Consider the following 27,413-nt stretch of genomic DNA (forward strand, 5'->3'; position numbering starts at 1 on the left):
CCGAGTTTGGGAAACCCTGTCTTACACCTAGAGCTATGTGTAAGGGTACGTCTGCCTATTGTTTGTGTGTGAAGGGGCAGGGGGCAAGGCATATCTTAAGAATAACACAATTCAATGAAATACCATAGCCTCTGATGGCCAATCAACACTGGGCATAACATGAGATGTCAGACTCAGAAATGTACAATTGATTTGATAAAAAGCCAATAAATGAGACTTAATAATACCAAGTGTTTTTATTTATAGAATCTGAAAATGTACAACAAAAATGTTCAAAGGTAATATCTCAAATGATCAATTAGCCAGCTTTCATTTCCCTAAATAGTACAAAACTGACCATATTTTTTTTGTGCGGCTATTTTCAATAATCTATGTTCAATGTTAGCTTGAGTGTTTCTCAAAGCTACCTGGCTAACTTATTTATCCCGATTTGTTCAAATCCAACCCAGCCAGAAGAGCAAGAAAACCAATACATTAACACCCACCAACCTGGAAACCCCATTTACAATTAGGTTTAATATGTTATCCAAATAAACAATAGCATGCAAACATGAATGTATATCCACTTCAGCAACAAAAATAGTACATTTCAACTCTGAAAGTCAATAGTAAAAAAATTCTGTCAACTGATGGTGCTGTAACCATGTAAAGAAAGTATGTAGGAAACTATGGCAGGGATTCATTCAGATCAGCTTTTGATCATTGACAATTAAAAGGTATTTTCTGACTGAACCGACATATGTACCATTTACCGTGAATGCGGTTTCCGATCGGATCCCAGCCTAAAAGCTTAGTTATCCATTTCCACTCAACCAAACACTTGTTACAATAATAATAAAACCATCTTAGGATCTTGATTGTATTTAATACATTGCAATTGATTCTTTATAATGAAACCAAACACTTCCGCAGCCGAAAACAAGAGCTCGCCCCAACAGGCCAAAGAGAGTAGACTAATCCCTAGGACATGGTTCAGTAACCACAACCCAAACATGGCCACAGTCAAAGATAAAAAATGAGGTCCGTATTCGTGCACCTTTCATCCATAATTTCCCCCCGGTATTTTTCTTCCCACATTTCTAAACAACTTTGCAGTGGGATAGAGAATCTGAATTTCATGTTTCCTATTGGTACAAGAAAATCTTTATTCCCTAAAAAAACATTTATTAATCAGATATCCAGTCCCGTTACAACTTCTGTTTCTTTTTGGCTGGTTTGATGGGGATTATCTCTTCGTCCAAGTCTTCTTCTTCACTAGACAAGTCAGAGTCAGCGTTGTCAGAGGCTGGTAGAGGGGGACAAAAGTTATCAATCACTAGGAAAAAAGCAGTTCCTCAGTTAGGACTGTTAACTCTGTCTCACTGCCAACAGGTCAGAGAACTTAGACTATCCCTTTAAAAGAAAAGATTCATCTATTTTGAATGTTATATAGTTTTTTGTGCATCTCTAAGCACTGTACCCATTCCCAGGGTCATTTCATGTTTTCATGTGTATTTGAGCCATTGCCGCTCAAATAGGCAGAAATACAGCCGGTATGACGAGTTTTGCATTATATGATGGGTGAATCTTCTCCTTTAATGTATATGTGGTCATGATCATGTCCTTACAGGCCAATTATTAAAGCAATCATTTTACCAATGAGGTGCAGACCGCTAACGGTCACTGGTCCGGTACCCGACTTCAGTCTAATGGTGACAGGGGCCTTCAGCTCAAACTCCCCAAGACTCACCTGAGGAAGACAATTGAGATTCCCAACCACACACACACCACAAGGCAGACCGGCAAGGCAGACATTTAATCCAAAATCAACCCCTAGCCCTTTCAGATCCACACAAATGCCTAACAACTAGACAAACATCTGAAACCTCAGTGTTACGGGTGGCCAGTGCATTATGAGATTGTTTCATTTCCCACATGTGGAAAGTCAGAAACTTTACAAATAAGCAGTGTGTAGGAGAATGTAGAAGTGTCTTCTTTTGAATCTCATGTTTCCTTCCCCTCCCAGTCTGAAGTAGGTGGTGGTGTATGTGTGCCACTCACCATTGGCAGGCAGTTGATATGGAGGTTGGCGACAGGTACAGAAATAGTTTTCCCCTGGTGGTTCATAGCAGTCACCTCCACCACATTACTCTCCTCCTTCGCTCCCTCTCCCAAGCAAACCTAGAGATGTATACAATATTTGTACAGCAGGGACTTCACTCCCTCAAAATAGAATCATACAGTGGATTTGAAGAGGCATTACATAATTGATTCACTAACGTTTCTGTATCAGAGGCATGTAAGGTATGCTAGAGCAACATAACTCTGGATCCTGGCACACCTGATACCACTGGTTCCAATGTCATGAGTATCATGTCTTAGAAAAAAGTTAGTCTAATTGTAAAGAGAGTTAAGTGATATAGTTAGCTAGCTTAAAGTAAAACCCACCGTCCGTAGTTCGAGAAAGTGTTCCAAATCCTCCTCTTCGTCCCCTTGGAATGTGTAGAACGGTACTTTGGAGGATAATTCACAACCTACGAAGATACAATGTTGCAATTTTAGCTAACGTTACACGTGTGGTTCAGAGACGGATGTAACATTAGCGCGTACAGCTGTGGTGTATAATAATTATGACAAAATCTAAATATATTTTAGCAGTCTTTCTTACAATATATTTCTCTCTAAATCGGTTACTCTCATTGTAAAATAAAAAATGCAATCAAACAAGATCCAAAATACAACGTGATGGCATCCCCACGTGTGCTGCTACCAATAATTTTATACGACAGATTGTTTTGGAAAAGGCGATCCTTACTGAATACATAGCTCTCCAATCTCGATTGGCCAACACTCCCGTGGTCTTCCGAGCAGCAATCGTCTTCTCCGTGACTGTGCGACATTTTTGATTGTGTGAAAATAAAGTAAATGTATTAGCTAGCTCGATGGAAGATCAGACTCGCATTCAAGAAATGCAACATATGACGTCAAAACAAATCGCGTCGCAGGCGTAAATACGTTTCAACCTGTGTTTGAAGGGGAGGGGCCAACGGGCTTTGGTTTGGGTCTGGAGTTTACTTGTTACAGCATCAGTTATTGTTGGTCTATCAATATAAGAAGTTAGAACAACTAATTCCTTATCATAAACTAGGTTTCCATCCAATTGGCGACAGATTTTCATGCGAATATTCTAGAATCCACATAACGTAAGTATTTAAATACGTAAGTATTTACTCGCATTTTCCCATCAGTGGTGTTTCCACCAAATGGACTTGTGGCTAAAAATCAGGGCATGATTGCATAGTGCACACAACATATATTTTTCACTTAAGTTTTCATGCACCAAATAAAAAGTTAATATGTTTCCATCGCATGTTCAACTCTACTGATAGTTTTGTCACAAACACTTTTGCGTTAAATAGCAAATATGCCTACTTTGGTCTTGGCAAGTGTGCCCTAGCCAACAACTGGCAGATACAGTGCGGGTAGACTGTGCGGTACTCTACATGATGCTATTATATACAGTACCAGTCAAAAGTTTGGACACACATACTCATTCAAGGGTTTTTCTTTATTTTTACTATTTTCTACATTGTAGAATAATAGTGAAGACATCAAAACTATGGAATAACACATGATATCATGTAGTAACCAAACAAGTGTTAAACAAATCAAAATATATTTGAGATTTGAGATTCTTCAAAGTAGCCACCCTTTGCCTTGATGACAGCCTTTGTACACTCTTGGAATTCTCTCAACCAGTTTCACCTGAAATGCTTTTCAAACAGTCTTGAAGAAGTTCCCATATATGCTGAGCACGTGTTGGCTGCTTTTTATTCACTCTGCGGTCCAACTCATCCCAACTAATGGGGATCCTAATAAATACTAAATACAGTAGTCTACATAATACCTGTTACATAGTTACAGCTATTTACTTGCTTGTTCTGCCCACTATGATTCACTTGCTCCCATTGGAAACGACAGGCTCTGGTCTATTTTGGGTTAGTTATAAACACCTTTGGTATGACTTTACGCGAATAAAAACTATGGATGGAAATGTGATCGAATCCTATGTATAGTCGTGGCCAAAAGCTTTGAGAATGACACAAATATTAATTTTCACAAAGTCTGCTGCCTCAGTTTGTATGATGGCAATTTGCATATACTCCAGAATGTTATGAAGAGTGATCAGATTAATTGCAAAGTCCCTCTTTGCCATGCAAATGAACTGAATCCCCCAAAAACATTTCCACTGCATTTCAGCCCTGCCACAAAAGTACCAGCTGACATGTCAGTGATTCTCTCGTTAACACAAGTGTGAGTGTTGACGACGACAAGGCTGGAGATCACTCTGTCATGCTGATTGAGTTCGAATAACAGACTGGAAGCTTCAAAAGGAGGGTGGTGCTTGGAATCATTGTTCTTCCTCTGTCAACCATGGTTACCTGCAAGGAAACACGTGCCGTCATCATTGCTTTGCACAAAAAGGGCTTCACAGGCAAGGATATTGCTGCCAGTAAGATTGCACCTAAATCAAACATTTATCAAGAACTTCAAGGAGAGCGGTTCAATTGTTGTGAAGAAGGCTTCAGGGTGCCCAAGAAAGTTCAGCAAGCGCCAGGACCGTCTCCTAAAGTTGATTCAGCTGCGGGATCGGGGCACCACCAGTACAGAGCTTGCTCATGAATGGCAGCAGGCAGGTGTGAGTGCATCTGCACACACAGTGAGGCAAAGACTTTTGGAGGATGGCCTGGTAGCAAGAAGGGCAGCAAAGAAGCCACTTCTCTCCAGGAAAAACATCAGGGACAGACTGATATTCTGCAAAAGGTACAGGGATTGGACTGCTGAGGACTGGGGTAAAGTCATTTTCTCTGATGAATCCCCTTTTCGATTGTTTGGGGCATCCGGAAAAAAGCTTGTCCGGAGAAGACAAGGTGAGCGCTACCATCAGTCCTGTGTCATGCCAACAGTAAAGCATCCTGAGACCATTCATGTGTGGAGTTGCTTCTCAGCCAAGGGAGTGGGCTCACTCACAATTTTGCCTAAGAACACAGCCATGAATAAAGAATGCAGATTCAACACATTCTCCGAGAGCAACTGCTCCCAACCATCCAGGAACAGTTTGGTGACGAACAATGCCTTTTCCAGCATGATGGAGCACCTTGGCATAAGACAAAAGTGATAACTAAGTGGCTTGGGGAACAAAACATCGATATTCTGGGTCCATGGCCAGGAAACTCCCCAGACCTTAATCCCATTGAGAACTTGTGGTCAATCCTCAAGAGGCGGGTAGACAAACAAAAACCCACAAATTCTGACAAACTCCAAGCATTGATTATGTAAGAATGGGCTGCCATCAGTCAGGATGTGGCCCAGAAGTTAATAGACAGCATGCCAGGGCAGATTGCAGAGGTCTTGAAAAAGAAGGGTCAACACTGCAAATATTGACTCTTTGCATCAACTTCATGTAATTGTCAATAAAAGCCTTTGACACTTATGAAATGCTTGTAATTATACTTCAGGATTCCATAGTAACATCGGACAAAAATATCTAAAGACACTGAAGCAGCAAACTTTGTGGAAATTAATATTTGTATCATTCAAAACTTTTGGCCACGACTGTACACTTCAGGGCACAACGCGGGACTGTGAAGACATACACGCATACACATATTGTATTATTGTAGTACTGTACATTTTAGATTGTAATTTTGTAGTAAGAGTAATGTAACTATGTCATGTATGACGTATCATTTTATTTATGAAGTAGGCTGTTGTTTTGTGATGTAGCCTAATTGTTTAGTTCCTGTTTGGACCCCAGGAACAGTTGCTCAAGGCAGCAGCTAATGTAGCATTGACAGCAGATGCAAATCTAGCGCCCAAGCATGGTCGTCTAGGCTTGATGTGAATTCCCGGTAATACCTACACTCGTGTCCCCCGTGGACCGGCTCATATATAAAGCATCCTTCATTCAGGCTGGAGAAGTCATAATCTTCCTCTTTTGACTAGATTTATTGGCGTCAGGGAGGAAAAAAACGAGGAAAATATGCGTACTTTCTTTATGAAACACCATTTTTGTATTTTTGAACAATTTAGGATGTAGCACACCGCATTCAGCCAAATGTGTGCAACATTCTACATTGTCAGAACATTCAAAAATGGTGGTGCATAAAGAAAGTAGGCCTACCCATATTTCCACCTTCTCGAAATTAAAACTAGTTGAGGGAAATTTGCAGCCTGATGCTTTCTGTTTGAGCCGGTCCATGGGGTACACGAGTATATTACTGGGCACATCCAGCCTAGTGCAGATATAGTGCACATGCACTGTCGGCTGCTTAGGCTATAACTAATGGGGATCCTAATAAATACTAAATACAGTAGTCTACACAATACCTGTTAAATAGTTACAGCTGTTTAAATAACTCAACAACCAGTCATATCAGTAATCATAACACATTTTTCACGAGTTCATACAATAATACACTACTCAAAACACTTTTTACATTGTTTATTAATATTATAAACCATCATTTTCCTTTTACATACACATTTTACAGAAATGAGTTATATTATCAGTAAACGTCCCCCTCAAAAAACCCAATGTCCCTATGTATGTATCATCAAACGCAGGCCTACAATAATCCCTTTCAACTGCAGCTATACTTTCAAAATCAGGAGGCAGAAAAAAAAGCAGTCGTCACAATAGCACAAGCAATGACAAAATGTCTGACGTTATGGAAAAGTGAACCCTTCAATATCAGTGGAGAACTGGAAGGATACATGTTTTATTCTCTCTGGGAAATTTACTTGACCACCACAGAATAACATAGTACGGAGGGTGACGTGTTGAATAGAGAAGACAAATACTTCAATCTAACTACTGTTTAAAATGTTTCAACTGATTCAGGCTTGTGCTCATTGAGAAATGACAAAAATCAGAAAACAAAAATGAGCTAACCAAATACTTGTCTTATTTCCCCCCTATTCCTTTACAGATTTTAATTGACTTGTCTATTGTCTGCGGTGACGTCATAGGTTGAGGAAGGGCATCAAGCTATCAACTCCCCCCGGTGAACTAGACTGTAATATGGATGTGATTTTTTTCTTCTGATGTTTGCTAAACCAAACAAATCTAATAAGCATCATGCACAGCACAGATGTACTGTATGTAGCAGTATCAAAACATCACATTGGCAGGCAGCTAGGACAAAGCAACATGAGCTACGGCTGATCCTCCTGTTACAAAGAGAAGGCTTCATGTTAGGATCAAAGTGCTTTTTACTCGCTTTACATGAACAAAAACAGCAAAATGAGAAACACTTTGAGTATAAAACATTTAACACATATGTAGATACAAAAGGCCTAGGTATAGTATATCACTCCCTCCATTTCTCTTGACACAGCCAGGGCCAGTGAAGGTAGTCAGTCAATGTCACTCTAGCTTAACAACCCTAAGAAGGGCAGCAATGGTATTCAAGTGAGTGCAATGTTGTAGGACGTTGCAGATAGAAATGTGGCGTACAGAGCCGACATGGTTCCTCATTCTGCTTTGCATGGAATCGCGTCTGTTCTACACAGTATATTTCTAACTGAACATGATGTCCTGGATAAGATTCTGGTTAGTGGTTAGCATTCCTCAGCACATCATGGGAAGTTGAGAAATAGAGCAGCTGCATTATAGTGGGAGTGCTAAAGCATCTGCAAACTGTTTCGTCCTATTTTCACATTTTCTAACATTAAGATTTGGCTCATCTCTCTTGGCTTAAGAGCCAGAGCACTGGATTTGTGACTGAATCTAGAGACCTTTCAGAGCAGATGACCCACCCTTGAGGCAAGGTGCGTTCATTTTTAGCTCGCCTGGGGTACCGGAAGGTAGATTATTCCATGGTAATTAAATGTCAAAACTCAGCCCACCCTGGGCACCAAGTAAGCTAAAATGAACCCACCCATTCTCAAGTCCCCTTATGTATATGTCAGGTGGATTGACAGTAGATAAGAGTGCGTGATAATCACCTGTGAGCTACAGTACAGGGCAATAGGCCCCTTGGAGATATCCACAGGTAGAAAAATCATATAGAAAGGCAATGAACCAAAAGGCAATACAAAAGCAATATATAAACATACTGTAAAAAATAGGGATGTGCATCTTTCCTTTTTAAGACGATTCTATACGTATCTAGATACGATACAGGAACGATACGTTTTAGTTTGAAACAATTCTGTGCCATTAGGTTTGATTAGAGAACGAATCGATGCGATTCGGTCGAGGCGATGCACTAACATTTGTTGCATAAACACATTCATTTTCCATTCTAAATTATGAATGTTGAATGCTGTTGATGGAGCTAATGAGCTGGGCCTCTGTTTGTGTGTGTTTTGTGTAAATTATGTATTTCTATGCGGTGTATGTACTATGCAGGCACCTGAGATGAGCCATAAAGGAGACTAGGCATCTACCACCCCACTACCAGATTGGGGGGGGGGGGGGCATGTTTTTTGTCCCCCCACTGTTTCTGAAATCAAAATTGAGAAATTTAGCAGATTAAGTGTTAGAGCTAGCAATGTATCAATATTTATTGTTCACAAATTAGCTATGACATAGGCAATGAATATATAGCACAACTTTCTTTCAAAATCAAATGGTTTTGACCATTTGGAGTGATATCCTCTTGCGTCGACCATGCCTCGCAAAAGTGATTGGTGTCCTTGTCAGGATAAGAATGCCCACATTCAGGAATGCCCCAAATTGCAGGCTGCATTCACACACTGTTGGTCAAACTGCGCACAGTGCCCAGTTTTGCACAAGGTAGGCGACCTGTTCCTGCTCTTGCACATCTGTGCGGCACCTTCAGCATGCAAATGCTAAAATGGCTTGCATGATATTAGGCTTTATTAGTTGAGTGACAACCTATGTAATTTGCTACGTTATTGCTATCGATGTGCTGTTGAAAATTGTGTTTTACCGGAATAAAAGTAAGCTACCAGAGACAACTCATCTGGCTATACCTGCTGAACAGGGCTTACACTAGATTTTGTTTTGATTATTCAGGTTCACCATCAGCAATAGTTTTGATAGTTTTACTTTAAACAATCAGTGTAGATGGTCATTTTTAGATATACAGGGTAAATTTGATAATTTCCTGAATATGCAGATGCAGGAATACCAACATACAGGAACGCCACGAATTGCGGGCCGCAATTGCACCCTTCTCATACACCTTCCAAACCAAGATGTTTTTCCGCTTTTTCATTTAGCATCCCGATAACTTTTTGCCGACTTCTCTTTATATATGAAAGGTATTGCTGGCGACTTGGTTGCGGTACAGTTCTGCCTACGGCTTAGTATGAAATGTAGCCGTAATGCTGAGGCGGCATTGGCACGCTCTTAAGTTCTTGATGGTTGCTAGGCACCACCAGTTACTACTATCATCCTGGCAGTTCTAAACTTTGCGAGACATGTCACTTCACCCATCTTCGCATAGCCCACCATATACACAGTTTCCTTAACTATAACTGGATGGATCCATAAAGAATTATCGTTGGAATAGACATCACCGAATGACAAAAATATTGGAATAAAGTAGGCTAATCCAATTGAAGGCATCAAATTGTTGCTTACTGAAACTCCCAGTCATCCAACTGTTATAATACATTTCATTGACGCAGCAGCCTACATGCGTGTGGTCAACTATTTCAACACCGTTTCGCACTGCTTTGAGACAAGCATGGGGTCTTGATAAATCAATGTCAGATTTTTATTTTCCCCGAACCTCTGGATATTGGTTAACTACAATTAGGCTGTGGTAATGTTAGCTAAGTTGAGGTGAGTGCTGCTCATGATCATCTTGTCTGGTTGGGTCATTTATTAGCACCGATCAGAACATTTTGCCAGCATGTTATGTAGCTTAACAAGTGAATTATTTTGCTCTTCACTGGCAGTCGCCTAGTAGCCTAGGCCTACTCCCGACCAAAAGCCTGTGACTTGTCTTAATCAATCAATGTGATTTTGTTTCACTGAATCTCGTCTGTATATTTGGTTAATTCTCTGGCTGGGAAAATAAGTGGAGGTGGTATAGCTCATCGATCGGTTTGCTCATCCATCACTGATCAGAAACATTTAGCATGCAATAATGTAGCCCAAGTATGTTTCGTCTGTTTAATTAACAAAATAAATATTGATTTCACGTGCATGCCACAGCCATATAGGCCGCACAGACCAGTAACAAAATTAAACTCAAAACATGGCATTCTATTATTTTTGGGGAAAAAATGGGTTTTGTTTCTTAGGTCCAGCCTAAAACTAATTAATAATGGATTTATTTGTGATGGCGTATATTCAATGGATTTATTAAAATAGGATGTCCACCCACATTGGCCCCACGTCTACTCCCACACTTGCCGGCATGTGCACGGGAGATATAAAAAAAGGCTTATCCTGGCAAGAATGTGGTAAAAATGTGACTATGAATTGTGCCCTAAAAACATTGCCTGTTTTTTTTTTTTTTAACAGGCAACATACCGTAAAGTCTGTCTGTAAAGGGTATCAGTTTGACTAGGCTACTGATATTGCCTGGGGTTGTTCGGCATGCAAAATGACTTGTAGATCAATGACTGTCAACACAGTTACATGCAGTTCGACACTGAAGGAAAGACGACGCATCAGTTGTCACAAAAGTTGAGAAGTATTTTCAGAAGGTAGAAAGAATGTAATATGAGCAAAACATTTTGGTGAGCAAAACATTTTGGTGAACCGGCAATTTGTAACGTTTAAATCGTTTTCTGACCGATGCATGCTACATTTGGATCGGTTTGGGGTCCGTGGACCGGTACACTTATATCTTAAAACATTTTAAAATCGGGGACCGGTGCGTATTGGTAAATCGTTACATCCCTAGTAAAAAACATGGCCAAAAGCAAAGGGTTAAGGGAATAAACAAACCATAACATAAGTGACAACTTCCACATATTCCTTTCTCTCTCTTCAAGGTTATCCATTTCTACTCAGGTGGGTTTCAAGAAAACAACTCGTTACTTAAGTCTGCAGAAGTTTCCTCGAACACTCAAACATATGATTTCATCTGCATGTCTTGGTTAGGTAAACTATTGAGGAATCTGTAACACACCAGAAAGATACCATTTTTCAAACTCAAGAGTGAAATGGATGCACTAGAAAACAGTATAGGTGGAATCATAAACCACTCTCCACTCTGTTAGCTAGGAGGACCACCTGTTTGAAGAGGTGGTGCAGGAGAAAACTGTAATATACTTTAAAGGCCCCTTTTCCCCAACCAGCACCCCATCAGCTAGGCCTATACTAGGGTGTAGTGTCATGATCTACTACCAAGTCTCAAATAACTCCCTATTCTCTATACACTGCACTACCTTTAACCAGACAAAAGTAATGTGTTACACGGGGAGCAATTTCAGATGGAGTAATATCTCAATACACCCCCTGACTGTGTCTGCGTGAGACACAGACAGACCCCCACTCGCGGCTACTGACAGTCAAGTCGAATGGTCTGAAAGGCTAATGGGAGTGGATGGCACCTGACCAGCTCCTACTTCCTGCAGCCGCACGGGGAACAGTCATCACCTCCATTCTGGAGACCAAAGACAGAGGGAAACCGTCCGCCATCTTGGCTCAAATCAACACACACAGGGCTTTACAGATAACCTCTGTGGCTCTTAACAGTTTCGGATTCTGTTTCAATCCGGCAGAGCTCTTGGCCTTTAGCGGCAGCACAGTGAATCTGTACAAGATGCGATGTTTCTGAACACTGTCTAAAAACAGGCTGCCTCTAGCCTTGTCTAGTCCAGGTGGTTGAAGTATAAAATCATCAAGTATTGGTTGTTTTGTAAAGGTAACAGACAGTGATCCTTAGCCTGGCTGACTTAAGCTTTCTATACAGCTCCATGGTTGCTTGGTTAGCAAGGCTAACTGTCTCAGAAGCTGCGTCCCGTGTTGATGATGTTGTAGTTGTTCTCAAAGGCTGCGGCCCATGATGATTATGTCTTTGGGGAAGCCCTCCATCTTGGCAACCTCGAAGCAGCCAAGCTTACTGTAGAAGTCCATCATCCTCTTGTCTGCCTGACGCACCTCACAGAACGCACCAATGGAACCTGGGGGGAAAGAGTAAACAGCTTAGCAACATAACAGTTATGGTAACACTACTTAAAACCTGCCGATATGTGTTAGAATTTGTTATAAGCATGTATGAGCCTTTATATACTATTATAAGGCTAATAATGTTACGTCTCTCTACGTAGGACATTTTCAACAGACTCAAAATGGCTGGTATTTAGCTAGGACCATTATGAGATGACGATACAACATAAGGGGGTCATACATGCTCATGACAAGCATCCTTATACATTATAATTGGGATGTGGACGACTGAAGTTTTCGATAATGGATCATAGACGTTTGCTAATGTGCTTGATTGATTAAGACAGGTTCTGTCAACTCCGCCTACCATTGGCCTTTAGGGAAGAGAGCAGGCACCCCATCATGCTCTTGGCCACGCTGGGGTCGGTGACCTTGGCATGGATGTCCACTTTGATGAGGGACGGGAAGTTGGAGAGGAACGATTCTGGGAGGCCCTCCTCCTCCTCATGGAAACTCAACATCATCTTCTACGGGAGATGGAGAGAGATCGTTTGCCATTTTAGTAATTTAACAGACACTCTCATCCAGAGCAATGTACAATAATATCCATCACACTACCATGCCCACCTGAACTGTACTGAGCGGTCTCGGTTATTTTCTTTTGACATCGTCCTTACCAGAAACTATGGTGGATGCGTAACCAGGCCAGCCCAGTACAGCTCAGTTCAGTAGTGAAAGGGGTATTTGTGCATTCGACCAAAGTAGGTAAGACAACCAGATATCATGTTCATGGCACAACTAAAATATATATATAAAATAGTATCACAGAACGAGAATGAAAACAGTCAAGCGAAAGAGACTCCGTCAACCCAGTCTCCTACCTCAGCCTCAGAGAGGTCCTTCTGGCAGTCGGGCTTGTTGTATTTCTCCTGCATGGAGGGGATCCAGCTCATTTTACACTTCTTGACAAAGGGCTTGACGTCCACAGTGCCCAGAGCGTAACCACAGATCCCCTCCTCGTCCTCCAGGACAAACCCATAGTCTGGACTCAGGTTCAGGAACCCTCCTACTAACCTGGAGAAACAATTCACATTAGGGTGAATTGTCTCCACTTTCATAGTTTTCAAAATAAATGTTAGATGACAACGGGAAAAAAAGTTCTTACCTGTCGCCTATGAGGTCTGGCTCCTCTCCAGAGAAGGGCAGTTCCTCCACTCCTTCAGAGTACATCTCTCTGCAGATCTTATAAACCGCATGCTGGAACACACAAGCAGTTAGAAAGGACTCAGAATGACGCGCACACACACAGGAATGGAGGAGACCCGCTGACAGTGCAGAATGGGTAAACAGGCCTACCGATGAACCTCAAAGCAGTGTTTAAGTGAGGACAGCTCAGATACCAATAGCATGTAGTTACACCCAGTCTGTTCAGCTAATCACTGACTGCATACAGGGAAATAACACCCACCCATACCCACACACAGACACACCTACTGATGTAGGGCAAAGGTGCCATAAAAACTCTCCTTACCTCATCTTTAGCATAGTAGGGCCTGATGGAATAGATTTTGGATGTTGGCAGTGCGGGAGGAGGCTGGAAGAAAAGATCGTTTGCCCCGTCGATTGGCAACAATCTCTGTCGAGGGATCAAAACAGAAAGGTTCAGTATAACTGACATCAGGCACGGTCTCTGCATTCAATGTCTCAGAGCTCCTTTGCTACTGCTAAGACACTGTGGCACCAACAACAGCTGGGTGTCAAAGTAAGGTTAAACCAGCCAATGGTCCAAGACATGGAAGTAACATTACTAAAAATGGCTTCTGTGGCACTTTTGGCTAGACAGTGAACAGCAGTAGCAAATCATCACATCTGTTTTTATGAGAGTATAGCACAAAGAATGTTTTCTTTTAAAAGACAGAGGAATATGAGTTACAGGTGTATATTGGAGGAGTAAAGGCTTGGTCTGAGAAAGGTGCTGCTGGCTAAAGGAGATACTGCTGCTCCATTCCCCGTGTCTGGTCTAAGGCATCACTTCGAGTCGCTGCGCTGGGCAGGGCCCTCCTGTAGAGAGAAGTCATGATGCTGGCGCTGACACAGTCACAAAACTCCAGGAGCAAAACTACACAAGTCTAACATACAGGACCAGTCAAAAGTTAATTCAAGGGTTTATCTTTATTTGTACTTTTTTCTACATTGTAGAATAATAGTGAAGACATCAAAACTATGAAATAACACACATGGAATCATGTAGTAACCAAAAAAAGTGTTCGGTGGCTACTTTGAAGAATCATGTAGTAACCTTTGCCTTGATGACAGCGTTGCACTTCTGGCATTCTCTCAACCAGCGTCACCTGGAATGCTTTTCCGACAGTCTTGAAGGAGTTCCCACATACAGTATTTGATACACTGCCGATTTTGCAGGTTTTCCTACTTACAAAGCATGTAGAGGTCTGTCATTTTTATCATAGGTACACTTCAACTGTGAGAGACGGAATCTAAAACAAAAATCCAGAAAATCACATTGTATGATTTTTAAGTAATTAATTTGCATTTTATTGCATGACATAAGTATTTGATACATCAGAAAAGCAGAACTTAATATTTGGTACAGAAACCTTTGTTTGCAATTACAGAGATCATACGTTTCCTGTAGTTCTTGACCAGGTTTGCACACATTGCAGCAGGGATTTTGGCCCACTCCTCCATACAGACCTTCTCCAGATCCTTCAGGTTTCGGGGCTGTCGCTGGGCAATACGGACGTTCAGCTCCCTCCAAAGATATTCTATTGGGTTCAGGTCTGGAGACTGGCTAGGCCACTCCAGGACCTTGAGATGCTTCTTATGGAGCCACTCCTTAGTTGCCCTGGCTGTGTGTTTCGGGTCGTTGTCATGCTGGAAGACCCCGCCACGACCCATCTTCAATGCTCTTACTGAGGGAAGGAGGTTGTTGGCCAAGATCTCGCGATACATGGCCCTATCCATCCTCCCCTCAACACGGTGCAGTCGTCCTGTACCCTTTGCAGAAAAGCATCCCCAAAGAATGATGTTTCCACCTCCATGCTTCACGGTTGGGATGGTGTTCTTGGGGTTGTACTCATCCTTCTTCTTCCTCCAAACACGGCGAGTGGAGTTTAGACCAAAAAGCTCTATTTTCGTCTCATCAGACCACATGACCTTCTCCCATTCCTCCTCTGGATCATCCAGATGGTCATTGGCAAACTTCAGACGGGCCTGGACATGCGCTGGCTTGAGCAGGGGGACTTGCTTGTGCTGCAGGATTTTAATCCATGACGGCGTAGTGTGTTACCAATGCTTTTCTTTGAGACTGTGGTCCCAGCTCTCTTCAGGTCATTGACCAGGTCCTGCCGTGTAGTTCTGGGCTGATCCCTCACCTTCCTCATGATCATTGATGCCCCACGAGGTGAGATCTTGCATGGAGCCCCAAACCGAGGGTGATTGACCGTCATCTTGAACTTCTTCCATTTTCTAATAATTGCGTCAACAGTTGTTGCCTTCTCACCAAGCTGCTTGCCTATTGTCATGTAGCCCATCCCAGCCTTGTGCAGGTCTACAATTTTATCCCTGATGTCCTTACACAGCTCTCTGGTCTTGACCATTGTGGAGAGGTTGGAGTCTGTTTGATTGAGTGTGTGGACAGGTGTCTTTTACACAGGTAACGAGTTCAAACAGGTGCAGTTAATACAGGTAATGAGTGGAGAACAGGAGGGCTTCTTAAAGAAAAACTAACAGGTCTGTGAGAGCCGGAATTCTTACTGGTTGGTAGGTGTTCAAATACTTATGTCATGCAATAAAATGCAAATTAATTACTTAAAAATCATACAATGTGATTTTCTGGATTTTTGTTTTAGATTCAGTCTCTCACAGTTGAAGTGTACCTATGTTAAAAATGACAGACCTCTACATGCTTTGTAAGTAGGAAAACCTGCAAAATTGGCAGTGTATCAAATACTTGTTCTCCCCACTGTATGTTGAGCATTTTTTGGCTGCTTTTCCTTCACTCCAACTTATCCCAAACCATCTCAATTGGGTTGAGGTCAGGTGATTGTGGAGGTCAGGTGATTGTGGAGGCCAGGTCATCTGATGCAGCACTCCATCACTCTCTTTCTTGGTCAAATAGCCCTTACACAGCCTGGAGGTGTGTTGGGTCATTGTCCTGTTGAAAAATGATAGTCCCACTAAGCGCAAACCAGATGGGATGGCGTATCGCTGCAGAATGCTGTGGTTGCCATGCTGGTTAAGCGTGACTTCAATTCTAAATAAAATCACCAACAGCGTCACCAGCAAATCACTCCAACACCACCGCCTCCATGCTTCATGGTGGAAACCACACATGCGGAGATCATCCGTTCACTTACTCAGCGTCTCACAAAGACGGTGGTTGGAACAAAAACAATTCTAATTTGGACTCATCAGACCAAAGGACAGATTTCCACCGCTCTAATGTCCATTGCTTGTGTTTCTTGGCCCAAGCAAGTCTCTTCTTATTGGTGTCCTTTAGCAGTGGTTTCTTTGCAGCAATTCGACCATGAAGGCCTGATTCACGCAGTCCCCTCTGAATAGTTGATGTTGAGATGTGTCTCTTACTTGAACTCTGTGAAGCATTTACAGTTGAAGTCGAAGTTAACATACACTTAGGTTGGAGTCATTAAAACTCATTTTTCAACCACTCTACAAATTTCTTGTTAACACACTATAGTTTTGGCAAGTCGGTTAGGACATCTACTTTGTGCATGACACAATTCATTTTTAAAACAATTGTTTACAGACAGATTATTTCACTTATAGTTCACTGTATCGCAATTCCAGTGGGTAACACATTTACATACACTAAGTTGACTGTGCCTTTTAACAGCTTGGAAAATTCCAGAAAATTATGTCAAGGCTTTAGAAGCTTCTGACAGGCTAATTGACATCATTTGAGTCAATTGGAGGTGTAGCTGTGGATGCATTTCAAGGCCTACCTTCAAACTCAGTGCCTCTTTGCTTGACATCATGAGAAAATGAAAAGAAATCAGCCAAGAGCTCAGAAAAAAAATTGTGGACCTCCACAAGTCTGGTTCATCCTTGGGAGCAATTTCCAAATGCCTGAAGGTACCACGTTCATCTGTACAAACAGTAGTACGCAAGTATAAACACCATGGGACCACTCAGCCGTCATACCACTCAGGAAGGAGACGTGTTCTGTCTCCTACAGATGAACGTACTTTGGTGCGAAAAGTGCAAATCAATCCCAGAACAACAGCAAAGGACCTTGTGAAGATGCTGGAGGAAACAGGTACAAAAGTATCTATATTCACAGTAAAACGAGTCCTATATCGACATAACCTGAAAGGCCGCTCAGCAAGGAAGAAGCCACTGCTCCAAAATCGCCATAAAAAAGCCAGCCTACAGTTTGCAACTGCACATGGGGACAAAGATCGTACTTTTTGGAGAAATGTCCTCTGGTCTGATGAAACAAAAATATAACTGTTTTGCCATATGACCATCGTTATGTTTGGAGGAAAAAGGGGGAGGCTTGCAAGCCGAAGAACACCATCCCAACCGTGAAGCACGGGGGTGGCAGCATCATGTTGTGGGGGTGCTTTGCTGCAGGAGGGACTGGTGCACTTCACAAAATAGATGGCAACATGAGGTAGGAAAATTATGTGGATATATTGAAGCAACATCTCAAGACATCAGTCAGGAAATTAAAGCTTGGCCGCAAATGGGTCTTCCAAATGGACAATGACCCCAAGCATACTTCCAAAGTTGTGGCAAAATGGCTTAAGGACAACGTCAAGGTAAAGTCAAGGTATTAGAGTGGCCATCACAAAGCCCTGACCTAAATCCTACAGAAAATTTGTGGGCAGAACTGAAAAAGCGTGTGCGAGCAAGGAGGCCTACAAACCTGACTCAGTTACACCATCTCTTTCAGGAGGAATGGGCCAAAATTCACCCAACTTATTGTGGGAAGCTTGTGGAAGGCTACCCGAAACATTTGACCCAAGTTAAACAATTTAAAGGCAATGCTACCAAAATTGAATTGAGTGTATGTAAACTTCTGATCCACTGGGAATGTGATGAAATAAATAAAAGCTGAAATAAATCACTCTACTATTATTCTGACATTTCACATTCTTAAAACAAAGTTGTGATCCTAACTGAGCTAAGACAGGGGATTTTACTAGGTTTAAATGTCAGGAATTGTGAAAATTGAGTTTAAATGTATTTGGCTAAGGTATGTAAACTTCCAACTTCAACTGTATTTGAGCTGCAATCTGAGGTGCAGTTATTCTAATGAATTTATCCTCTGCAGCAGAGGTAACTCTGGGTCTTCCTTTCCTGTGGCGGTCCTCACGAGAGTCAGTTTCATCATAGTGCTTGATGTTTTTTGCGACTGTACTTGAAGAAACGTTCAAAGTTCTTGACATTTTCCAGATTGATTGACAGTCCCTCTGAAAGTAACGAGGGACTGTGGTTTCTCTTTGCTTATTAGATTTTTTCTTGCCATCATATGGACGTGGTCTCTTACCAAACAGGGCTATATTCTGTATACCACTCCTACCTTGTCACAACACAACTTATTGTTTCAAACGCATTAAGAAAGAAATTCCACAAATTAACTTTTAACAAGCCACACCTGTTAATTGAAATGCATTCCAGGTGACTACCTCATGAAGCTGGTTGAGAGAATGCCAAGAGTGTGCAATGCTGTCATCAAGGCAAAGGGTGGCTACTTTGAAGAATCTCAAATATATTTAGATTTCTATAACACTTTTTTTGGTTACTACATGATTCCATATGTGTTATTTCATTGTGCTGATGTCTTCACTATTACTCTACAATGTCGAAAATAGAAAAGAAAAAAAATGGAATGAGTAGGTGTGTCCAAACTTTTGACTGGTATTGTATATTAAACATTAGATACAGCTAAAGACTAACCACCAAGTCTTTTAAAGATCATCTACTACAGAGTTGGGAAAAAAACTGTTTCCAACAGTCTAGGCGTATCATCCAACAGTATATTCTTGTCTAGGAGTATCGTGTTTGCTCATGGAGTTCTTTGTGCGTGCGGACTCGCTTGCGTTCTCGCTGGCGCTGCGATGCATACGCTTCCGTGTGCAAAGGGGTGATTTTTGCACTGAGCTTTTCCTGCAAAGAAATGAGATGTCATGGAAATCCAACCCTAGCCATGCCACACGTTCAGGGGAGAGGTGGCAGAACGTGTACCCCAAGGAAAAGCAGCATCTCCTTTGGGCAGTCAGCTGAAAGAAATTCGAATTTGAGACACTTTGGAGATTAGAAAACCAGTGTGACTGCTTTAGATTTTTAAGATGTAAGTTCACCCTTTCCCTTTTTAGACTGATCAGACCATACCAGATGCTGGTTGGACCAATACCTTTAGAAATTCACAGGCACTCTCTGTCCCAAGACATGGACTTATTTATATAATGATTCTGAGGTATACACCTTTTAAAGAGATTTAAACCTTGTAATAAGCCCACCTTAGACAGACCAAACCCTTTCGCGTCTGCTGTGCGCAACAACCACTTTCTCTTCAAAACAAAACAATTATTTTCTTTACTAGCATTACATCACATTTATGATCTGTGAAGTCAGTGCATTGGTATATACCTGAAACTCTCCTGCTAGACCGCCCCTAAAGGCCCAAGGCTCTTGGTCTCCACTAAGGAACTGTGCAGTGGCCTGACTACGGCACCCTGTTAGGAGCACACAGCGGCGGATGGACACAGCATTACCATGGGACCCAGAGATAGAACGGAACTTGCAGATAGGTGGTGGGCGGGGGTTCAAGGAGGGTCAGGTTATCGATATTTTCCAATAACTCTAAAGAAAATAAAAAGCTTTTTTAAATAATAAAATGTGTAAGAAATGGGTTTGGTTGGACTTGGGGCTTGAGCAACTAAAGCTTACTTTTGTGTGTCTCACTGGGAAGAATCATTGAGGTTATAAAGCCTGAATCAATTAGACTCAAACAGTCTGGTTCACTTGCAGTGAGAACCTCCAAGTCATCCATACTCTAACTAGCTTAACTGACCTTAGATCAGTGTTTAGGGGGAACTCGTCCTACTGTGTAAGCTTCAGCTGCTGTCGCCCCACTGATCCCAGCACCTCATCTGAAGTCACATTCTCATCTAACCTGACTCAGCACATGACCAGGGAGCAGTACTCAAACCAGGAAGAGCGAGAGGCTTTGAATTTTTTGTTTGTTTTTAAACTCAACATAGAGAGTACAGTTCCGTGCAGACACATAACTAAAAGGGGTGCAGTTTCAGTGCACCTCAAGTGCTCGCTTAACTGGGGAGTATCTACTATGGTGTTGGCACTCTGCTCCATTCTTACGAGAGCAGCCTTGAAAATTGTATTGTCAGTCACACCTTTCAAATATATGAGTGATTGCCATCATTGGTTGTTGTGCTTGTGAAGCACTTTGTTACAAAAAAAGTGCTATATAGAGTAAGATCAGATTGATAGACGATGCCACATCTGGTGATGAGGTCTCCTGTCATGTGTAGACACAGATGCAGCACGAGAACATTACAGTAGAGTTAACACTTCTGCTATAGCATACAGTAACAACCTCACCCTGACTAGAACACTTCCTCTGACGAGGCTGGCTCCACTCATCACACAGATGCACCCACAGAGAGGAACTCACAGCTAGCTTTTAGCTGCTTGGGAGTGAAGCACCACCACACGCCATTTGTTGACATCAAATAATCACTGGAGACACAGATCTCTATCTTAATAAAACTGTTATTTCACAGTTTTGTTCTGCTTGCCTCAGCGTGTCATGTTGCAATGTAAGTTGCTAGTCGCTTCGTGAAGGAACAACTAGTCACTTTCAAAGCATATTAAAGACTGAAAAATGTGGTGTATACTGTAGTTAGTACCCCCAAACTAGAGGATGGTAGAGAGACTAACAATCTGAAAGCCTGGTGTGAACCCCAGTGTGTAGGTGCACCCAGTGCCTGTCCAAGCCACATCTATGAAAAGGCCTACTGGTAAAAACATACATGTTAGAGAGAAACAAACACTGTCAGAGAAAAAAAGATTGAAATACGTTAACGCTTATCGCTCACTACTACAGCTCGCTGCGCAAAATGTGACTGTGACTTCATCCGGAGGGCAGCTTTCCTTCCATCACCCAAATCAAATCTGATATGAAAATCAATCAAAACAAAAACCAATTACAAAGGTGACAAGGCCTGCAGTGGGCATACGTCGGCCACTGCGATCCAATAGCAGTAGAAACTGGTACTGAGGATTTGTCCATCTGCACACGATGAAAGGAGAGAACAGTAGAAGATGGTCGTTAGTAAATGTGTCCAAGTAACAACACCAGGGAGGAGAAGGTAAGACTGACTGCCGGTTGCACAACTACAAACCAGTAAGGGGATGGATACATAGAATAGAGCTCTGATAGGGCCTTGAGGGGGGTTTAGTAATAAAAGAGAAGCTGTTGTCTACACAACAATAGATTGACCTGATGAGGGAAAGCCTATATGTTGCTTAATGTTCTGTTTAGCTAGCCCACAGCCAGTGCTGTTTAGAAAGACAGACCTCCACTAAATTATTCACAAAGACCTACAAAATGGTTCTCTACAGTCTAAAATGTTATACTGGTTTATAATGCCATTATAGCTATGATATAGCAGTGGTTCTGCCAGTGTGGGTTTGCTGCCTGCTGTTTACTGTATAGGTTAGAGTCTTCTGCTCTGGACAGAAACCTGTGAATGAAACATGGTTACTGTGTAACCTACAGGCCATGCTAGTGCGTCAGGATTGATCAAAACAGCTCTCTATGGCTGCAGACGACCTCTCACAGAAAAGTTGTTCTAACTGTATAATGGTGCATTTGGGATCCCTGACTGGTTGACTCATTATCAAGACATGTTACATGCAGTTGAGGTGTGTGTAAGATGGAGTGTTTTTAAGTCCAAAGAGAATTGGCTCCGATACAGCTAGAAGAAACTATTCAGGAGAGGCCAGGCACTGAGCCAGCAATAACACTGGTACACAGAGCATGTGTTGAGAATAGGCTCTGCACTGACCTTGCAGACCTCTGCAGTTACTGCATTAGTGAGGGCATTTAATGAAATTAATAGTTTCAATACGGTAACATTTTGTACCGGTAATACATTGGCTCAGAGCATTCATTGTTATCTTTGTTCTTGCACCAGAATGGCCTTCCACAGTCAGTCACCTTGCTCTCCAAGCTCGTTGGCACGCTAAGTGGTGGGAGTGAAAGCAGAAGCCTGACACACAGCAAGCAGCAGTACCCCATATCTGGACCTATCACCACTGATACTGGCAATTCACTTAGTTGTGGTGGACCAATTTATTTCGGGGGGGCTAGCAGTGCAAGCGGCATTCAGTCAGTCGAAAAGTAAAATGAACAAATCAAGAAGTTCAATAAAAACAGAATCAAAACCACGACTGAAAAGCAATGTAGCAGATGTCTGCCTGGCACTGGTGGATATATAAACTAAGCCTATATTATCCTAATACTAGCCGTAAGAGCTGACAACAAGAGTGCTCTAGACTCACCTTGAACACAGGTGAAAGCCAAGAGAGGTGAAATATTGCGTTGCCAAGTCAAATATGCTTTATCCATCTGTTAAGCAGACTGGGCAGTGGGCACTAGTTACAGTACCTGTGCAGATGATTAATATGTGCATGACTAAACTACCTAAGACTGGATGGCAGATGAAAAATCATACAGCCGCACTATCAATTTTTATCATGGAGAAACTGTAATATGGTCATAAACATATCTGTAATGCTCATAAAGATGCTTACCTCAATGATATTCACCTTTGTGTCAATTTTCAGCTCATCTAAAACTAGCCATGAGAACAGCTGCATTTTCACTGGATTAATAACTTCACCATGAAGCTTAAAGACGTGACATTTATTTTTTCATGCCTACAGTATATGCGTTTCATGTCCTACACTTACTAACTGTTCTGCTGCTCTGAGGAGTCGGAGTCATGCTGAATTGTTCCAGGTGTTCATACCATACGTACCTAGTTGGTCTGTGTGTATGAGTAGGGACGTCAAACATTCAGGCTGCTGCACGGACACTATGGAGACTCTAGTCTAGAGCATTTTTAAACTCTCTAAATGGTTAAATAAGTGAGAAACAGATGCCATTGTTGTAATGGTTCGTGAGCGGGCAACATATACTATCATCTTAAATTGAAATGTTGAATGACTTAGTATTTTACATAGAATTATTATATATTGCGCTAATTTCCCTAACGTGGACAATTTGTGTTACTACCTTACACAAGCTTGCATTGTCACCCTATAAAATTAAGTGGAATTACACATCCTTTTTTACCTCAGATTGGTGATGTTAGTATAAAAGTTTATAGTCATCACAATGATATAAGATTGATTGCTTAAAGCATATCAATATCTTAGGTTGTGTACCGTTGATTTTGTAACATGCTGGAATGCGCAGGACTTAGAATGCAGAGTTAATGAAACGGCACGGAACATTCAGGGCGGTCTCTCTATCAAAGTCGCTGGCCACACACCAATACATGGATTTGACATTCAAACTATCACTTAAATAACAGCCAACCAGTCACTGTTGATGTCCTATGCCACGTCGTGATTATTTTACATTAACTAACAGAAAATTAAGTCTATCCCCTTTTCCATGATGGTAGCCTCCCGAAATCAACATCCAATATATAGATATAAGCAAGTTCTCATCTAACCAACCATGTATAGGTTATTCCAAGTTTCAGTGTGGCCGTTGAATAGTGTTAGTTTGAACAGCGCTACAGCCCAAACATTGGCCCCCTGCTTTATTGACTTCAGCGTGATATCGATGGAAGCGATTAACAAAAAAAGTGTTACGTACACTGACCGCGTTGGCGACCCACTTGAATCAAAATGCAACACTTCAAAATGCTGTCTTCCACAAATTGTCCTATAACCAGTGATGTACACATCATTCCCAGATTCAGTGTGTTTTTTTTGAGCTGTGTTAGTTCTCCCCCCTCTCACGCAATTGATTTCAACATGACATCAATATGAATGGTTGACAAATAAGAGTTGTGTTTCTCTTTCTGTTTCGGTGACCCACAAATCAAAATGCATCACTCCAAAATGTAACGGACTGTCTTTTGCAGGTTGTTGTCTAACCAGTGATGTAAAAAATCTCAGTTTCCATGTGTTTTTTTGTTGTTGTGTTAGTTTCAAAAGCATGTACAACATGATTTCCTCGCTATATCAGTGATTTATTGACACTTGTCAAGACAACTGTATTTTTGGTGCATGTGCAGTTTATAAGGGGCTTATATGATTACTATTGTTGTACATGTATGTGTAGATTGAAAACAGAAACATAAAATGTTCTAAGTGTCACAAACTGTTTCTGCATATTAGTCATTGATTTGGACACATTAAAATTGTTTTGACATTGGGCTATTTATGAAAATGTATTGTAAACAGGAGGCAGTGTCAGCATTAATTTCCAATGGCATTGTACTTAAATCAGGTAAAAACTGCTGAATGATTCCAAAAATGTGCCGCGATTGATTTAATTTGATGATATATCAGAAATCACCAAAACGGGTTTGCCCTGCCTAATATGAGTGTGGTTGTGTGAGCGTGTGTGTGTCTGTGCGTACCTAGCCACTGGACAAAGGACTTGACCATGGAGGTGATGCTCTTGATGTCCCAGATGTAGGGGTAGAGGTCGTAGAGGATGGTGCGGTTGGCTGAATTAGACAGCCTGGTGAACATCTGGATGACCGAACAACACATCTCCTCAAACTTCTCCGCCCGGGACTTCCACTCCACAACCTGGGGGCAGACAACAGGGTGGTGTTCTTTAGGGCACCCTATGTCTTTAAACAGAATCTTAAATACCCCCCCCCCCCCCCCTTTCTATGCCTGTGATATGTGGTTGTCCCACCTAGCTATCTTAAGATGAATGCACTAAGTTGCTCTGGATAAGAGCATCTGCTAAATGACTAAAATCCTGGTAGTCTCTCCCTGTTTATGTCCATTTTCTTCTGTTTGGTGCTTAATGAACATGACCCAGTTGAGACTTGTTTAAAGAAAACATCTCCAATGGTACCATGGTCACTGATAGAACTCATCCACAGTCTTTTAAAAAATATATGTTTTATTAACAAACAAACAAGGAATAGTCACATGCAAACAAACGTTTTACATTGCCAGGAATCCTAAACAAACAAATCATATTCATTAATAATACAAGTTTTAATTGCCTTCTTGTTTTTCATTTTAGTTAGAGTAGTGCCATATTGTTTAATTCATTTATAAAGTGAAAAAAGTTAGGTTTTGAATTAGACCATTTGCATTTGTGAATATGAAATGTGCCTATTATTAATTCAATATACAACATCTTTATTAATGTCAGAATTTCTCAAATAAACCATTATATCAAAACAATTAAATATTACAACTGGTCTTGTTTTCTTTGTAACAAAGTTCTATATGTCAATCCAAAACATTATACTATAAATACAGGTAAAACAATTTTTTATGAAAAAGGGTTTCCTCCATTCCACAGAAATCACAATTAGTCAATATTCAGCTTGAATCTTTCCAAAACATGTTGTTTCACAGGATAAATTATATGTATGATTTTAAATGAAACTTCCTTTACCATGTTACTGATACAATATTTTCCATGCTTTCCCCCTTTGTATATACCATAGATATTCAACCAAAACAATCTTGCTGAGGTAAATGTAGTATCAAACAATATTCCTAATCTGTTTATTACTATTATTTATCTTTTAGGATGTTAATATGGCCAATGAGTATATTTTCATGTAAATCGATGTTACTTACATCAAACAGAGGAATACAAAAAATAAATAATAATATTGGAATCGCATCAAAAACAATTGCATATTCTTTCATGGTTATGGGAATTCTACAATTATCAAGAAATTCCCCATATAAGAGTAGATATCCATCCTCATTCAGTAACTGCCCAAGGAAAATATTTTTGTTCTTAAACCAGTTAAGAAAAAAAGACTTATTTTTAAATAATATATCTTTGTTGTTCCATAGAAAGTATCTGTGAGGGGGAAAATTGTGTTTATATGCTAACATCCAAGCTAAAAGTGCCTGCTCGTGGAATTTGGCCAATTCTAGAAGGATTTCTATCAACATAAAATTTACACCGGAGCAGAAATTCTAAACCACCAAGAGTCAAATAAATACACACGGAAGACATTCCAAATACTATTTTGGTTCTTAATATACTTCAGAATCCAATTTATTTTCAAAGTATTATTTAGAGTATTGAAATCTAAAACCTCAAGGTATCCGTGTTCTTTGGATTACTGAGAATATCTTTCCATAGATAGTGAGGCTTGTTCCTCCAAATAAAATTATAAATGGGGATAAGTCAAGTGATAACAAGACATGGATAACCCGACCTGGATAACCATCAGCTTCAGACAATAAAACCTGACCATTTGAAATAATCTCTCAGTAACTAGAGGTTCAATTTCTTATTTATTTTCAAGAAAAACTCTACCATACAGGAAACTGCTTTAGAAACCCTATTCTTGTCTCTCAAAAATATGGTGGTATCATAGTTTAAATTCATTGCTGAAATACCTTGAAAATTCCCTTTCTTGATATGAAAAGCCATAATTTGAGTAACAAACACAAATATAAATGCTAATTGGGTACCTCTGCCTAATGCCATGTCCAACATCAAATCTTTGAGATGTCCCGTGCGCTAATTTCACAGAGCTAATACAACCACTGTATAAAGTTGACTGCTTAAAAAAGTCACCAAACCCCCAAAAACATACTGCTATGAACAAACTCATGTTCTACAGTGTCAAAAGCTTTATTAAATCTACAAACTTGAGAAAATGATCAAGGATGAGGTTATTATAGTCAATCATATCTAAGATCAACCTGATGTTATTACTAATGTGTTGACCATACATAAAACCAGACTGTTCTTCATCAATTATATGACATAAATCTTGTTTCCACCTCTTAGCAAATACAAGGGCAAATAACTTTTGTTCATTATTCAACAGGCTAATGGGCCTCTAGTTGTCTATATAAAAGACTAGCCTTATTAGGTTTGGAAATCAAAGTAATTACACCTTGCTTTAAGGAAGCCGGTAACTCCCCCTTTTCTATTGATTCTTGGAACATAGTAAGAATGAAAGGAATCAATCGATCATTGAATGTTTTATATAACTTGCTTGTTAAACCATCACTTCCAGGGAATCTATAGTCCTTAAGGCTTTTAATACAATCTGTTACCTCAATTTCAGACAAC

At 40.8% G+C, this 27,413-nt stretch overlaps 2 protein-coding genes across 2 annotated transcripts in view; both read right to left on the reverse strand.

The window, feature by feature from the left end:
• Positions 1-221: 221 nt before the first annotated feature.
• npm3 (nucleophosmin/nucleoplasmin, 3) lies at positions 222-2,972 on the reverse strand. The gene is made up of 5 exons (XM_038990483.1): positions 2,795-2,972; positions 2,428-2,513; positions 2,041-2,160; positions 1,636-1,729; positions 222-1,285 (listed from the first exon to the last, which is right to left on the reverse strand). The coding sequence occupies exons 1-5, from the start codon at positions 2,877-2,879 to the stop codon at positions 1,188-1,190; spliced, it is 483 nt and encodes a 160-aa protein (XP_038846411.1). The 5' UTR covers positions 2,880-2,972; the 3' UTR covers positions 222-1,187.
• Positions 2,973-6,469: 3,497 nt separating this feature from the next.
• oga (O-GlcNAcase) overlaps positions 6,470-27,413 on the reverse strand; it is a 38,092-nt gene continuing 17,148 nt past the window's right edge. Inside the window, exons 12-18 of the mRNA XM_038991686.1 lie at positions 24,754-24,928; positions 19,718-19,803; positions 13,614-13,718; positions 13,248-13,339; positions 12,964-13,156; positions 12,450-12,609; positions 6,470-12,096 (exon numbers count right to left, since the gene is read on the reverse strand). Coding sequence (XP_038847614.1) covers positions 11,960-12,096; positions 12,450-12,609; positions 12,964-13,156; positions 13,248-13,339; positions 13,614-13,718; positions 19,718-19,803; positions 24,754-24,928 — 948 coding nt within the window. The 3' untranslated portion in view covers positions 6,470-11,959. The remainder of the gene's footprint in view (positions 12,097-12,449; positions 12,610-12,963; positions 13,157-13,247; positions 13,340-13,613; positions 13,719-19,717; positions 19,804-24,753; positions 24,929-27,413) is intronic.

The sequence above is a fragment of the Salvelinus namaycush genome, chromosome 4 (genome assembly GCF_016432855.1).
Source record: "Salvelinus namaycush isolate Seneca chromosome 4, SaNama_1.0, whole genome shotgun sequence".
Classification (NCBI taxonomy): domain Eukaryota; kingdom Metazoa; phylum Chordata; class Actinopteri; order Salmoniformes; family Salmonidae; genus Salvelinus; species Salvelinus namaycush.

Coding starts and splice junctions, on each gene's coding strand:
- npm3 (XM_038990483.1), bottom strand. CDS start 2,879: ATGTCGCACAGTCACGGAGAAGACGATTGCTGCTCGGAAGACCACGGG. Junction 2,161..2,427: donor ACTTTCTCGAACTACGGACG/GTGGGTTTTACT, acceptor ATACATCTCTAG/GTTTGCTTGGGAGAGGGAGC. Junction 1,730..2,040: donor ATATCAACTGCCTGCCAATG/GTGAGTGGCACA, acceptor TGTCTTCCTCAG/GTGAGTCTTGGGGAGTTTGA.